Below are 17440 nucleotides of genomic sequence, written 5' to 3'. Positions count from 1 at the left end.
TCTTTGTCTCTGCAGAGTGAGACTATGGAGGAAGGTGGCAATGTTTCCTACACTGCAGTGTATGAGAGGGTGGGGTGAATGCTGCTTCCCCAGTCGTTGGGCCTCTGCAATTGGCAATATGAGCCACTGTAGGGCACGGGCGTGGTGAAGGCTGCACAGCAGCTGCATTGCCTCACCGAACATGCAACAATCCTTCTCTTGATATCTCCCGGGCAGACTAGAGGTCATGGACAGTCCGCTCCATGTGTGAGCCGGTGTGGGGGGTCCACTAAGCAGTCATATTGGGGGGCTTTGCGACGGCGTACGCCGGAGCTCTTACAGGGAGCAGCCATTTTGGTTGGCTCCAGCCTCTGATTCCCTATAAAGGCATTTCATCATCTTCAATGATCTCATTTTCATGCTATTATCACCATTGTTGTGCTATGCCCCGTTTGTAAGATTGGTATAACTTATCTGCATCCGTCTAATCACTCACTCTCCCACTCATTCACATATGTACTCATTCACCCATCCAGCCATTTACATATTCCTGCATTCACCAACCCACCCAACTGCACACACCTACTCACTATGAAGGATTACTTTTGAATTTGAAAACACCAGCCAGTTCGCATTGTCAATGTAGATTTCAAATGAACTAGAAAATTCTCTCTTCTGGGGGAGACCATGTTTGGTCATATTGAGCATCATATAGCAAAGCCCTGTTGCTATCTACACCATTGGACAGAATGATTTCCTTATACAGCTGCCTACAACAATCAGACTCCAAGTTAGTCATTCCGCATGTGCAACAAATATATAGCAGGTTTTTCAAAATGTGCTTCGGTAGTATTTTTCTAAATTTTTTTGTGGAAGCCATGAAGGAATGTCTCTGGCTGTATATCTGTTAACATCAAAGGCAACTTTTAAATGTAATCATGCAATAATGGGCAGAAATTAAAACCTTAGAGTGTAGTGGAAGCTCCCCTTTATTATGCGTTCTCCCTCTTTACCTGTAGTAGAGGGAGACATTACAACTGTTGTCTAACCTTTGAACATTGTACTTCGTTTACATTTTATGCATACCTCTGAATACGTGTGTGGCAGTTTACATTTTATGCATACCTCTGAATACGTGCGTGGCAGTCATCTTAGCACCTATTAGACACGCCTCCAGCCCAATGTAACGGCACCTAATGTTAGCACATTATCCACATAATTCTCCCCCATGATATAAATGCGTGGTAACCACAGTCCATGGGCGCAATTGGATGCACCACAAATCTGCTTGCTGCTGTTGGCTTCTCTTCTGTGCTGCCAGCCTACCACAGTCAAAAATGACAGAAGAGTGGTCAGAAATGGCTGTGCCCTACTCAGACCCCGCTTACTTTTAGTGAGCAATTTTGTAATTGGCTTCCTGTCATGGAGTCATAGGCTGCCTTGGCAGTACTCCAAATGCCAAGCAGTGCACAACTTTATTAGATGCTTGTAGGGCGGATAATATGCAGCTGTTTCAACCACTATGTCTGTTCCTGGGAGACTTGGAAGAAATGTAAGGCGGCATTGGCTTAGGGCAGGCACAACACAATCTTAGCATGTTGGGTAGCTTTGTTGCATCATTCAGGTCTTTGACCCACCCAAACACAGGACCCAGAATTCACTATCCCACCCTCACCATTGATGCCAATATCCCTGCAACAATTAGAAATATCAGTCACACCAAATGCTATATTAGTAGTTGAATAGTTCAAACTTAGTTACTAATATGTGTGAATATGTTGTCCCAGGATTTAACTTGCCAGTGCAGGCCCCTATACCACTATCAATTTGTCTGAATGTATTTCCGAACAAATACAGAACTTCAGCAGCCCATCAGAGAATTTGCAAATTAGATACAACGGATTTCTAGGAGCTTGTAGCCGTTCCTAATACAAGTGCTGCTTGTGCACGATGACTGATGAAGGGAAATCAGGTTACCGCAGCCCGGAGTGGTCATGGTCCATGAGGTATAGAATGAATACTTCAAATAGCCAATGCCAGAAAGTGATGTAGCACACTTAGCCTGTCAATCAAGCTTAGTTCCAAAGGGAAATTCGGTAATATAGTTATTTCAATCACATCAATCAGTAACTAGGAAGGTAAAGAGTGGATGGTGGAGGATTGCAGTATTACAGGGTTTAGATCATTTTAAAACCACTGTCTTAGGAGCTTTCAAAATTTAAAAGAGATGCATAATGGATGTGGGCCCCGGTTTGGCATAACTTAGCTTTTGCATGGCGGCTATTGCTTGAGATGTTAGCAAGCACATACTCTGGTCATGTAGCATCTTCTTGGCCTCTGTTGAAACACAGGTGGTCTATCCCCTGAAAGCTTCTCAAGAGCATTGTTTTTTAGCCTTCAAGGGGGCTGTTTATCCTCTCCATTTGTTGCTGGATTGTATCCTGTAGACATATGTGAATTGCTGGCTCTCTTGTTCATCCCCTCAAGAAATGAGCCACACGGATGGGGCAGTGTTCCTATGAGTTCAGGCCCACAGGCAGGTTTGTCTCACTTCGTCCTTTAGACAATATTTTGTGGTCAGATTAGATACTTTTTTCCCATATGTGATCCAAATTTTCGTTAAAAAAGAATATATGTCAGAAAGACCAAGTGACGAATTGCTCCAGATAGTTGGAGGTGATTTGAATGAGGATAAGGCTGGCGGCCAAGGATGGATGATCTAGGTGTTCATATGAAACACTGCAGAACACAAAAAGGATGCATAGATATTTCTGTAGTCAAAAAAAACGTAACCAGTATGATATATCCCCCATTATGCCGGATATCTCCCAGGGCATAGGCTTTTCCAAGTGGAAAGACGGAGATGAAAAGTTTAGGTGTACCATGTTGATTCATCAAGCTTGAAGCTTCCTTGCTTGACTCATAAAGGACACAGATGACCATGACTAGATAACCTCCCAACCACAATTATAAACTTGATATTGACCATCTGTGCCACTGTCACGTCATACCGGAAGTGCCGGTACCCGAACAAGGCGATGCCTTCAGGCACATACAGTGCATCTTATTAAACCTCTCAAGGGACAGAAATAGGAGGTTGCTGAAGCGCAAGCGTGCTGCTAGCATTCTTCGCGCTATATAAAAATCACGAATAAATAAATGATGGTTAGAAAAATATTCCAGTTGAAGTTTCTCTTTAATGACTCTCTTGACGTCCTTTGACACAGAACTACAACTTTCAGTAGGTTGTGCATATGTGTGTGTCTTTGTGGAAGGAGAATGATAAGAATGTAGTGGGCAGGCCCACCCCTCTTTTAAAAGTTTAAAGGGCTCATTTCTTCCCTGCTTGCATGCTGACATAGGAGTACATTAAAAATTAATGCCACTAAGTGGAACAGACAGTGCGCTGACATTTACTCTTTTTTTAATATTACCAGTTTTTAGCCCAAATTACCATCAATTAACTTTCTGGAACAAGATTGAAAATTCCAGGAAAACAGAGTGTATTGTATTTATTATAGCTGCATATAGATTTGTTCATGTAGATGTATTGTATAACATTTATATTATATATATAGTAGCTGTGTGCATACAGTAGTTGCATTTGTATGTGTTCGCGCAATGGCATGTTTTGATATACTTCTACGCATTCCAGTGTGTTGCACTTGTTCATACTGTTTTTATGTTTGACTTTTACATATCTTTACATCTACTTTTGATTTGCTTTGCAGGGAATACCTGGACCACACGGGAATCCGGGTTTACCGGGGCTGCCAGGTCCGAAGGTAAGCTAATGCCACTGGAATACAACACACAAGTTGTTAAAGATAAAATAGCTGTTTTCCATCCTTCTCACAGCACCACAAGAAGTCATCTAATTTCTTAGAAACTAAAATCGTGCTTACACTGAACAAAACACACTATGATAGTTTTAAGTGGCTTTTGGGAATTAAATCACTCGCAGGAACCTTTACCTTCTGTTAACAATCTGAAGCGCGTCTAAAGTGTAATATCTACTTAATGTTGCTTTCATTAATATCTTTTGGCTTGGCATTGCTTGAGCTCTTCCGTCTGATGCACAGAAATTGTAGAATTTGCCAGATCTGCGCTTTGTAAATTCGATGTATAAAATAATGAGAAAGATTCTCAAGAGACCCATTTCAATATTTCAAACATAATTCCCCTAGTCATTTTAAATAGTTTCAGACAGATTTCTGCGCTTAGAAAAATGCCTTCAGCTCATATTTAGTTTCACGTTTTGATAAATACGTCTGGAAAAACCAACACTGGCTGCAGTTTTTTGTAAGGAGTTTTCCTATGGCAGGAATCTAACCTGTGGTGACAGGTGTTAAACACTGCTCTGGGGCATGAGGTTTGTCAACTAACACTCAGGGAGTTTGACATGATAAAACAAAGTTGTCTTGTGTTTTAGTGCACACTCTTTTCATCGTTATTCCGTATTTCGAGAAATTTCTAATGACGTGCCGTGCTCTAAATGTATGTGCACACTTTACAGACAAAATAAGGAGTGAGCCGTTTTTGTGATAATTTCTAACCGTCGATGAAATAATTTAAGAGAATGTGTAAATTTGACTAAACATTAAGGGTTGCACGTTGTCAAGTTGCCAGGGTCCGATAGTGTGTCCCTTGCCAAGCTAGTCTCGAGTTTCAGCGGTTTGTGGAAAGGGCACCCCAGTTCAAAACTGTTTTTGAATCCAGACCATTTATATAAGCAATAATTGCTATTTCCTGTGTACCTGGATTAGCTCAATCCTTCCAGTGAGACATAGCTGGAAAGGAAATGCCTAGCTCATTAGTATCATGAAGAAGCCATTCACTCAGGGGTCGTTAACCACAACTGCAGTGGTGCGACACCTCCGTGCAAGCGGCGCATAGTGCCTGACCCTTATGCCCTGGTAAGAAGTGTTGGAGGGTAGGTGCTCTCACTTTAGCTTTCAGATGGGACTAGCTGGGAAATTAGCCAAAGAGGCATGCATTGAAATTGGGTTTGTAAATGCAGTGACGGCCGGTTCAGGTAAGAGCGGTGGGGTGGGGTGGAGAGTTGACATACGACAATGTAGAAAAAGAAAAAGAAAAGAAAAAAAAGAAAACCACTTAACTTGCGCTCGCCTTATCGCTGATTCGGCAAAATCATTGCTTCCTCACTTCTTATCATTCAGAGAAATACATTCTTAATTCAAGTCACCATCTTTACGATGCATGACTACCAATTAACCAGTGTTTTTCTTTCACAACCTCCTAAAATGATCCAATAAAAAAAGATACATTTACTAAATTGGCGACCCATAGTATTAATACAATCTCTTCTCCATTAACAGAAAAAAAAATAGAACCTTTGTAAGATTTATATGACCAAATATAACACTATCACAATATTCCTATTCATGCTATGATGTCATGAACATAAAATGAGGCAGGCAGGATGTGTAAGACTGTAGACTATTTGGCCCCACAACCTCATCATGAATCATAAACACCAGGTATTGATCACAGACAATCCAAAGTTAACAATATGAACCTGCTTCTTTTTCAGTTGCCAGTGAATGTCATGCCACCTCCTTACATAATCTATTTGGTGCAGCTTGAATATTGCCTTTGTTTGTGTTGACAGGTGATCATTTATTTCTTACTTGACCAATATTTTGTGAACATCTACAGCAATACTGCTATTGCTTGAAATAGAAAAATCTAATTTCAATCATACAATTTTATTTGGACCAAATACAACCTTCAGTATGTAGGAATCTTATTTGGGAATATGATTAAAAGACCTGTTTCATCTAGCATAAAATATAGGGATGAACTCAATGAGAGCCTGTGCTAGGGTGGTTTGCGGACGTAACACATGCTCCCATTACATTAAAATCAGTCGGTCGGGACCGCCGACCGGATGTCAGTCGGTCCAATGACCAAGTCGGTGTTGTGCGGAAGTCATCCCGACCAACATCATAATGAGCCCCTAAGTGTTGAATAAGACAAAGAAAGAAACTGGATGGCTAAACTTGGATTTTCATTATAGGTAAAACCGATTGGCCTTTTTTTTTGTGATAAGATAATAAAGTATGGGATATTACAAAAGAAATTATGCTCTAGCAATTAATCATTTCATACATTATGTTTCTGGAAATAACATGATGAGTATAATGTATGAACGAAATGTAAGGCTAATTTCCTGAAGAGAAGCAAGTTTAACTTGTTTAATGGCCAGAAAAAAGTAACCTTGTTTATAATTTATTACTCAGTAAATCCAGTGAACTGAGTGCTGACATGCAAGTAACACAATGTCCAGCATTGCAGCACTACGTTCTGGGAGGCATTAGACTGGAGATACTCTGCAAAGAAGAACTCGTTGTCAAGTACTTGCTAAGGTGCCTGGTTTTATTTATGTACTGTATTCGGAGAGCTAACTAATGGTTTGCCTGCCGATGTTCACTATTTTATCTCACTAGCAGTTTCATGGTTCCCATACGGTTTACACCCAATGGTTTGGATGCAAAGTTTTGCATCACTATTGCGAGCATATGGATGGTGAAAACTTTAGGTGCCCCTTCCTTCGTGTGGATACCAATTGACCAATTGTGATCAACAAACCAGAAACAGGCTCCTTTATTCAATGAAAGTGCTTGACTAAGACTGTGTACTGTCCCTATTATCTTAACAATTCATTTTACTCACTATTCTCTCTTGGGGTTACTGAAAAGTATCTTCACTATGAGCCTCAAAGTGATGCTTAGAAACTTCATGCCGTCCAAGAAAAGGCTGGCTTTCTAGTTAAAAAGTAACCCTATGGCCTCTAAGAGGATTCTGAAATGCAGATAACATTTTCCAGTAGCATAATATTATAGTGAGACAGCTATGAAAAAAGCTATGAATATCAGGTTTTCAGTTGCCAAAAAGATATTAATTTGGAAGATGAATGCTCTTTTTGTTAGTCTCTTTGGCACTTGTAAATTACATTCAATCCAAATAGCATAATTTTCAGCTAACAACACAAACCTGTTTCTTTTACACGTGGGTAAGTAAAAGAACAGCTGGTTTTACAATGTCCCTTTGACAGTAGAAACATAAAATCAGTGTATCCTCAGGACAGAGGTCTCTGGCAGCATCTAGCGCTACATAAGCATTACACATGTATAGGATTTTTGAAGTGCATTTGAGCAACATATTATACAGTCAACAAGTTATTTTAAAAAACTTCAATATCTTGAATTATCTTTTGGTAACATTTTATATAATTAATTGTTCCAGTATATTTTAACTTCACATATATCTGTTTCCAATCAGTTTCTACAATAACCCAAAACTATTGACGGTTTTGGAAATTCGACCATAAAGAAAGGCATTTGTATAAACATCTAGAAATGCTCAGCAATACTTTTCTTACACTACATGGAAGATGTTTTTTGATATTTGATTTACAGTTTGCAGTAGAGTATTCGGCTACTCTTCCACTTTGAGATTTAGGGACCGAAAGGCAGTCAAGTGATTCAGTGACCTGATGGCATTTGAGTCAACAAGTGCAGAGAGAAACTGAATAGCATCCTGAGCATAAACTTACAAAATTAGTATATTTTTTCTGATGATATTAGACCGATTCAAGAAGTGTCAATCCCAGCCATGAAGCTCCAGAGCAAGAAGACAGCTCACGCTTTCATGTAAAAACATTAAAAGAGTGGCACACTGCAGAGCAGAAACCCCTGGGATTTCATTTAAATATTAAAGTTTATTGTCTGGGGATACCACATATTACGGGCAGAGGAGAAAGCTACATGTTTTCACCCAGACAAAGTGTTGTCTGCCATAAAGGACTGAGTAAAGAGAATCCTTCCAAGATAGTAAATGATATGCCCATGCACAGAGAAGGAGAATGAGGAGAGATGACCCTTTTCAACTAGAGTGACCAACACCGCCACTAAATCATGCCATTAACAAAATGGGCGAGGGTCTTTTAAAACAACTAGGACATTGATTTCGGGGTTATTTTCCACTGATACTTACAGATTGTAGGATACCCTTTTGTTTGATAACTCATTTTCTAGCAGAACTTCACCTCGCCTCATGTTAGTTCTCAATAGGAAAGTTTGTCCCTTTTCTAGAGGAAAGTGGTGTCAAATGTCTGCTCTTCTTGTCTGTGGATGATGTCTCAGCACCACTTTCTGTAATGATGCAGAGGTTCTGCTGCTTCATCCTTGTCAGTCTGTGCTCTAATGTGTGGTTTCACCATCCAATTTGCTGCCCCTTTCCCAGAATCTGCATCTATTCGGTGGAGTATGTTTGTTGTAACCACCCTCCACAGCACTCTTGTTCTTGCATGCTGTTTTCATACCACTCTGCTCACCCTGCTACTTCACTATTTTCCTTAGGACCCAGAGGTCTCGAAACGACACTTCTTCCACATGATTTATGCTCTCAAAATCGTCATTATTGTTAATAAATCATATTAAACATCAGCAATCTCCTTGCTGAAATACAATGGGAGTCGTTTTATCTACTCTGCGGTATATAAATATATAAAGTCCAAAGTACGTGTGCTCACTCAGATTATTCTTGGTATCTACTATAATGAGAGACTAACCGCTTAGCAGCCTCCATCTCATGTTATTACGAAGGTGTTCAATGACTGTTAATGTGCAGGGATTGCTTCATCACAGGGCTGCGAATGCTGAGTTATTGAGAGTGAGGCCTAGCTAAAATTTAGGATTGTTTCCACAGACCAGGCAAAACGTCTCTTAATCCTCACTGTGTCACGGAGTTATATTCAATCTTGTTTGAGTTTTTACGGGACTTGTCAACAAGGTGGCCCTGAATTTAGTCTTAGATATTTATTCCCTGGACATGGTGGTCCCTAGCCTCTGGAATAGCCCTTGTGCTTAATTTCCTCCACCCTCCTCTCATACTGATCATCAATCAGGGTGGCACACAACTTGGATACCACACAGCTTCCGCTCTGTATAACACGCAGAGACAACCATCAGAGCAAGACTAAGGTCCAGTGTTTCTGTGCCAGTGTCTTGCTATTTTGGGTGCTACAGCCTAGGCAGAAGCATCTCAGCTGAGCAAAGGGGGTTGTGTGGTTCCGCCCTCAGAAACGTGGGCCTATATAGCTACTATCACAAGGGTAGATGTGTTCCCCAGGAGCTCACCCCCAACTCACTAATGGCTCTGGGGGAGAATAGACAATCAATCAATCAATCAATCAATTATAGAGCGCGCTACTCACCCGTGAGGGTCTCAAGGCGCTAAAGGGAGGGGTGCTGTCATTGTTCGAATAGCCAGGTCTTGAGGTGCTTCCTGGTGGTGAAGTGGTCCTGGGTCAGTCGAAGGTGTGCGGGGAGTGAGTTCCATGTCTTTGCGGCCAGGTAGGAGAACGACCTTCCTCCAGCGGTGGTTCTGTGGATCCATGGAACGGTGGCGAGGGTGAGGCTGGCTGAGCGGAGCTGGCGGGTGGGGGTGTAGAACGAGAAGCAGTCGTTGAGGCATATAGGTCCTTTGTCGTGGAGCGCTTTGTGTGAGTGGGTGAGGAGCCTGAATGTGATCCTCTTGTTGATGGGGGGCCAGTGCAGGTTTCTTAGGTGGCCGGATATGTGGCTGTGGTGGGGGATGTCGAGGATGAGTCGGGCGGAGGCGTTTTGTATGCGCTGTAGTAATTTCTGGAGTTTGGCTGTGGTTCCTGCGTAGAGGGCCTTTCCGTAGTCCAGTCGGCTGGTGACGAGGGCCTGGGTGATGGTCTTTCTGGTATTTGTGGGGTTCCACCTGAAGATTTTTTGGAGCATGCACAGGGTGCTGAAGGAGGATGAGGATACGGCGTTGACTTGCCTGGTCAGCGAGAGGGAGGAGTCCAGAATGAATCCTAGGTTACGTGCGTGGTCCGTGGAAGTCGGCGCGGGGCCGAGCACTGTGGGCCACCAGGTGTCGTCCCAGGCGGTGAGGGATTGTCCGAGGATGTGGACCTCCGTCTTGTCTGAGTTCAGCTTCAGGCGGCTGAGCTTCACCCATTCTGCGACGTCTTTCATTCCTTCCTGGAGGTTGGTTTTGGCGGTGGCTGGGTCCTTGGTGAGGGAGAGTATCAGTTGGATGTCGCCGGCGTAGGAGATGATGTTGATGTTGTGTTTGCATGCGATGGAGGCGAGGGGAATCATGTAGATATTGAAGAAGGTTGGGCTGAGTGAGGAGCCCTGGGGTACGCCGCAGATGATCTTGGTAGTTTCGGAGTGGAAGGGAGGGAGGCAGACTCTCTGGGTTCTGTCGGGGAGGAATGATGTGATCCAGTCCAGGGCCTTTCCTTGGATCCCAGTGTTGTAGAGGCGGGCTATTAGGGTGCGGTGGCAGACGGTGTCAAAGGCTGCCGAGAGGTTAAGGAGAATGAGGGCGGGTGTTACTCCGTTGTCCATCATGGTCCTGATGTCATCGGTGGCTGCGATGAGAGTTGTTTTGGTGCTGTGGTTTGCTCAGAATCTGGTCTGGGACGGCCCCATACATACACTGCCCAGGATAAGATCAGAAAAATGTTGGTCTCATCTTGACTACTGCATGCTGTGTTAAAGCAGGCACTCTAAAGATACATCAGTTTATATTGCTGGCAGACTCAATGGGCATGCAGTTGCCCTCCCACATATCAAACATTGACATGGGCTGCGGGTCAGGAGCTTCCACTACCGGGGGCTTTATTAGTCCATGTCACTGGCCGTAAACATACAACTGTATGAAGCAGGGCTGTGGCTCCTCCTAGTAGGCGCCATAGCATGTTCCTAAAATTTGTTGGAAGCTACAGCCCGAAGCCATTTCTTTTCCATTCATATTCATTGAATGGTTACTTTTAAATTAGGCAAATCAAAGCAACATTTATCACAAAAGGGTCACAGGTGTGTGTGTGTGTGTGTGAGCGTGTGTGTTCCTGTGTGTATGTATATACTTTTAAATTTTGCACCACTTTTTAGGTCTAAAATCATATTAGTATGCCGTCAACAAAATTATCAGGTGATTCTTGGTAATGGCAGGTCCCAAAACTGTGAATGAACGTGCATACAGGTTTGTTGCTTCCATCAAAGCAGAGAAATGCATCGTTCTTCATTTCTGTTTCCCTTTCATCTATGAAATCTGGAGGGGATAGACGGACAAAGGATGCAGTGCATTCAGAATTCCAAACCTTAGCGCTAATTATGCTTGTTTTAACTTTTCCACCAACATCCTAAAAAACATCTTTCTTAGAAATCAATGACGTGGACATCTGAGGCATCTCAGATCTTGCAGGAGTTTTCCTTTTTGCTTCGAATATTTGCTGTACAGTGATCTTTGCCAAACTTGCATCCAGCTCTTTACGAAGAAACCAGTTGGGCGGAGCACAGTAATCTGATTTTCCTGGGTAATGATGTTCCTTTAGGACCGGACCTATATATAGATCATTTGCAATTGGGATTCCTTCATCACTCTTAATGGGTAACTGGGCAGGAGACTTGGGGATCAGCATCATGGTGCAACAACCATTAATAGAGGTTATGGTGACAGAAAATCCGTTCAAAATGCTGTGAAATATTCCAATGTATTAAGATTAATGTGGTCAATAGCATAACATTGAAGAATGGTTACAGATTAAAAGAGTGTGTGTCGTATAGAGTGAACTCCCATTCCAACAAAAAAAGAAGCAAATGTGCAGGGCAGGATGAAACAAGAAGCTTGTCGGGGAAGAGATAAGGAGCAGGTCTTCAGGGGTGAAAGCATGGACACAGGAGCCATACCTGAAGTGAAGAGGGACACAGGAAGCATATCATAAGGAACCTTAACACAGGAAGAGGGTACGGAGGGGGCAGAGGGAGCTGACCTGGCAGGTAGCAATGCAAATGAGAACAGATCAGAAATCAGGATACATACTGGGCACTGGCCATGGAGAAGGAGGAGAAATGGCAGAACCAACAGGTCTATAGAGAAGTCAGGCACAACACACCAGATCAAAATGACCCCTAGAAACAGGTAAGTTGAGTGGAGCGCTCTCACCTGGAATGAGATAATAGAAATACGCCTAAACTTGCTTTGCATTCATGAACAATTTTAGGATGTTAGGGTTGATTTGAAAGTGCTGAGAAATTTGCCCAAGGTACCTGTTTCATTTATTCATGAATTAATATAGTAGTATTAGACAGGAAGTATTATTGACCTTGTTATATTTGTGATCATATATGATTAATTTACCCTTTTCTGTTAGGGGCCCAAAGGAGATACTGGACTTTCGCCTCAGCAAGCTTTTCCTGGAGACAAGGTACCTCCTTCGTGATACATAGAAATATCATTTGGGTGAAAGGTTTTGTAGTTCAGCGCTAGTTTTATGGTTTGCCATGTTTAACAAAAGATTCCATTTGGGATCTCATTTAAGGCCTAAATGTTGATTTCCTTGTAAAGATGTATGTCTGAGTGAAATTGTGTTTAAGCCTTATTTCAATTGCTAGTTTAATTGTTGTCCTTAAATGATGTTGCAATTTTTATGGGTTTACAATATTATACATATTGAAGTTAATAGTATTGTTCTGTTTGGTTCTTTTGTCAATATTGCGTTGATTTTTAATATTGGACAAACACACCTGTGGACAGCAGCTGATAGAGTATCAACTCTCAAAGGATGCCCTCTACTAAACACCAGGCTTTTTGTTCTTGTCTAAAGGTATCCTGCCCTGTGTGGCTACAATTTCAAATGTTGCTTGTTCCAGAGAGCTGGGTCTCTCCCAGATAAATACCCTCCTTTGAGCATTGTTCTTCTGGAACTGAGCTCAACAAGGATCTTTTGATAGAGGGAGTGAAGGAGCCTTGTGGAGCTGTGCCATACGAGAAGGGCCCTCATATAAAAGGGGCGCATTCCTTTTTGGGCAGAAGGGGGCAGCATGATTTGGGAGAGGGCCGTAATCAGTCAAAACAGTGGCTTCACTGAAGGAGTGATGCTGACGCATCTCTCTCCTGAAAGCCAGATTATCCATATTTACTGGAGTTGGGAATTCTTGCTAAAGCATTTATGATACATTGCAAGACTTAAGCTGTGCATTTTAGAAAAATCGTACAATCATATTAGTCAGAACGGATGCTTGAGACTCCTTGCTGATCCCAGAACATCACACCTTAAAAAAAAACAACACAGTCTTGAGTTACAGTTCGAATAAAATAACTCACTCAGGTACCTGTGTCCTGGTGAGCCTGAGGGTAAGGGTGAAGCTTTGCCCTGTTTGAGCCTGGCATGTAGAGATCTGGGGACCGACCATGAATTAGTGCACTCATGAGTGGCATAGCTGTGCACCTGTTTTAGTACATTGCCCTATCTATTTCTCATACAGTTAATTAGGAATTTTGCTTGGAATAGTGGACAATAGTTTCCCCCCTCTGTTTCCGCCCGGTGCTCTCTGTAGCTCATGCACTAACTCATTGAATTTGTGAGTTAAATGAATGTGCCTTAGACAGTGCAGTGACATAAAACAAATGCACAACTGTGCGCTGCACAAGTGTGCATATTCATGAAATGGCCTCCGGTGTATTAGGTAATGTACATATCCCAATGGTGGGCGTGTTAGGTAGGTAAGGATAGAAACCTGGGACCCTACAACAAAGCATAGATTAGTAACATGCTATAGTCACCCCCCCATGATATCTCATTATGTAGGCACTGTCCCAAACTGCACGTTATCACAACATCTCTGTCCACACTCAAAGCGTTACACTGAATCTATAGTGTCAAGGACCAACATTCCAGACACACGCGGTCGTTATCTGTTACAATGAAACTGAGAGGAAAACACTGGAGTACAATGCAGTACAGTTAAGCAGGTTATACAAGTATTGGGTATGGTGCAATGCACTTTTTATTCTTGCAGCTCACTTGTGATAGGAACTGATGGAAACCCCATTTTAGCTAAGCACCGGTTAGTTATGTAGTTTTAGGCTGCACAACTAAAACTAAAAATTCTACCTCAGCTAGGTTATATTTTACATGCTATATAGTTATAAATTGAACTTGCATTCTTTATGTAATCATTAGGTACGTTTATACTGTACATTTATTAACATATTTGGGCCCTACCATATGCCTAAAAATAAATGTGCAGTATAAATATATGCACACCCAATGTACTTGATGAAGTGGCATGAGACATGATTTTCAAAAATAAGCGTAATTATGCAAACTATGTGCATACCACAAGCCATTAAACTTTTTTGTAATGCAATGGCTGATTCACGGGTTTTACTAGTACAATGATATGCACACTTTGAATAAGTACTTTTTGCAAAACTCAAACGTGGCAGATGTACTATTGGAGAAACCACATACTTTGCAACTTTTTTTGGCATACACCTCTTCTATCTCTGTAGATTCAGTACAGAGAAGAACATCCACAGAATTAACATATCACAATGTAACTTTTCTTTCTTTATCCGGAAAAGTTCCATGTGAAGACATTTTTTCCAGCTGTGTACCCTACAAAAATGGGTATTTGAAGATCTTCCCTGCACTTATTGTGCCACTTATGCTTACCTGAAGTAGGTAAACATTTAAAAGTGTATTAAGTGTAGTGAAAGGCAGTGCAGGTGTTTGTGTCTTGAGAAAGTTGGCCATGTTGGAAACCCCTCCTCCTATGGCACTCTTAACGGAACTTCCGTGATGCCACTCCCAAACCACACTTACTACTGTGAACACTCTAGCCACTTATTAGATTTTCTTTAGTTTTATGTCCAATCTGCAACCAGAAAGCTCTGAAGATCCTGATTTTGTACACCTTAATTCTCTTCTTTGTGGTCACTGGTGTCACGTTTTGCACAGGTGAGTGGTTTGTCAGCAGAAAAAGTTTCAAACACTTTGTACTTATGTTGCAGTGATGAATATAAGAAGTTTAAATACATTTGTAAGTATTTGGTACTTTAAAAAAGATAAACAGCAGAATGGTTTTTCTAGGCAAAAACGGTAGTTTCCTCTGTTGGCTTATACGAGATTATATATTTGAAGGCTCTATTCTGCACACAAGGAAGCCTGCGCCTTGAAACCTAATAGGGGAAAATCTTTTATCACTGCTTGTGGTGGCTGCGCGCCAAACGGCAAAGGTATTTCGCTAACACATGCTTAGCCCTTAATAGACTCATTTTCGAATAAAAAAGCCTCTGATTTCTTACAGACCCTCTTTCAAAAAAATCTAGATGTTTTTATCCTGGGACTTTGAGACAGAGAATACTTGTTCCCCCAATTACACACCATCATAGACTTTTCACGATTTGTCTTTCAGCTCTAGAAATGTAAGGGTTGAAAATATTTTAATTGAGTCTTGGGAGATAAAAGACACTTAGCTTGTTCTCGTTGCCACATAGCTGCCCTTACAAAGAAACCTTGTGTCTTTATTATTTTTTGTTTCTCCCGCCAGCCTGTAGTATTTTCCTCTTCTTCCATTGACTGGCACGTCATTAACATCACACACAGCTGCCCCTCAACACCCCATGAGTTACACGAGGATTTAGGGTGGCCACAGAATATGGGCTTGCCTTGGGCACCATGCTCCGAAGGCCTTTTGTTTATCTGATCCCAAACCAAACAACCCTACAGAAATTTTCGGCGGACTTGGTATCCTTTTACAGAAAATGGCGGCCGCAGCTCTCTTCCCTGAGGTGAAAGCACTCAGCTCTGCTCTGAAGGTCAAGCATTCTTCTATCCAGCCCGGCTCAGTTGTCACACATAGGTGAAACCACATAGCTCAGGAGCCTCCCCTCAAAGCCCTGTCATTCAGGTGACCCCAAACTGTGGTTCATACAGACCAGCCACTGTCCTAACAAAGAAGCGGCCAGACGAGATAAAGCTGGTGTGTGCTGGCCTTTTCTTGAGAAGCTGTCTGCATTTGAGCTACTGGAAATATACGAATTCCTCAGCCGCCTGCGTTTGCCACATAATCTACACTTTTTGCAGATTTCAACAAAATAAACATGTTCCTAGTTAAAACGTTACAGAAAAGCCTAAACTACGGTAGACCGTTGCAAAGGTTATTTGGTCATCTTTAGTTGCTGATTGATATATTCTACTCTTACACTGTTTGTTCTCGGCCGAAACCTCTGCCCAGACGGTATTAATGTGTGTTATAATGACAAAACGATAAAATAGTACTGCCACAGAATGTGCAGCACAGGACTCCAAAACTTGACTTTTAATGCTGCATCATTTATTCAGGCGTGCCGCATAATTTACCACTTTGTTGCCTCATATTGTGAAATTGTCAGGGGGTACTGATGTCAGTGTGCTTTCCTCTTATTGTGTAGCCAAGAGTCAGTGATGTGATGATACAGAACCCAAGTTTGACACTGAATATCGCAGAGGAAAGGAATACCATTTCTTTTGTAAACTTGTCCAGTTTTGTGGCAGCAACGCCTCAAACATGTGCCGGGCTGTAGCCTACAATTAGTCTGTAGTCATGGAATGAGAAAGTGTACCTGCCCTGGAGGGCATAAGTCTACATTCCAGGAGAGGAAGACTGCATCTGTAGCATTCCTGAAGCCCATTCCAATTGGGAAGATGTTCAGAGCAGTGGCAAGGGCTTTATTGGAGCGTTCTGCAAGTATTATGTTTGTAACACTTCAGGATGGCCTGTCGGATAGGGCTTTGCAACCTCTTTAATTTAGTATCAGGTCCTTGATATTATTATATGTCTACAACACAATTTTTCACAAGATTATCATTTGTATGGCCATGAAATGGGCAGGTACTGGGGATTACGGCCTTGTAAATTTGGCTTTATTTTTTATAAATGTATAAATAATTCTTTTTATACCATGGTTAACCCCTTCGATGCTGATGACAGAACGGTTCCGTCATCAGCATCGGCTGAGCTGTGCTGATGACGGAACCGTTCCGTCATGACTCCGCCCGCGCAAGGCGGAGTCAGCATGGGCGGGGAATTCGCGCCGCACGGATGCGGTTAACTCCTACAAGCACCACTTGCTGTTTTGTGATTGCTTGACCAGAGTAAAGTCACAAATTCAGGCCGACCGCGATGGTGTCTGGGTTGAATACAGGGATCAGGTTAGTCCCACTGAAGAGTTACTTTTCGGTCTGGCATGAAGAATTCATTCACAATGGCGAGGCTGAGAGGAGGAAGCTTTCAGTGTGAAGAACTGGTCAAGCATCGCAGATGGTCGTAGCTGTAGTGAGAACAATTAGTGCTTGCTGGAGCTTTGCATTTGTGGTTGTCATAGGCTGATGTTGCTGTAGAGCAGTGATACCCAAAGTACGGACCGGGGACCGCATGCAGCCCTCCTGACCACTACATGCATCCCTCTGGGTAGCAGCAGCACTGGGCTGCTGTTTGCTCGACAGCACAAACATGAAAAAAAAGTAAAATATATAGCAACCACTTATTTAAAGGGTAATTGCTGTTAGGGAAAGGAAGAAACTAGGCCCTTAACGTTAGGAACACCTTTATTCTTAAAGACAGCC

The 17440-nt window shown here is 42.2% G+C and overlaps 1 protein-coding gene across 1 annotated transcript in view; it reads left to right on the top strand.

Moving 5' to 3' along the window:
* Nucleotides 1-17440, top strand: part of COL24A1 (collagen type XXIV alpha 1 chain) — an 897023-nt gene that overhangs the window by 254769 nt on the left and 624814 nt on the right. Inside the window, exons 5-6 of the mRNA XM_086954096.1 lie at nt 3711-3764; nt 12200-12253. Of these exons, the coding sequence (XP_086810222.1) occupies nt 3711-3764; nt 12200-12253 (108 nt within the window). The remainder of the gene's footprint in view (nt 1-3710; nt 3765-12199; nt 12254-17440) is intronic.

This window comes from Lissotriton vulgaris, chromosome 1_1 (genome assembly GCF_964263255.1).
Source record: "Lissotriton vulgaris chromosome 1_1, aLisVul1.2, whole genome shotgun sequence".
Taxonomy (NCBI): domain Eukaryota; kingdom Metazoa; phylum Chordata; class Amphibia; order Caudata; family Salamandridae; genus Lissotriton; species Lissotriton vulgaris.
The sequence above is the reverse complement of the archived record's forward strand: the minus strand, read 5'-3'. Positions and strand labels throughout refer to the sequence as shown.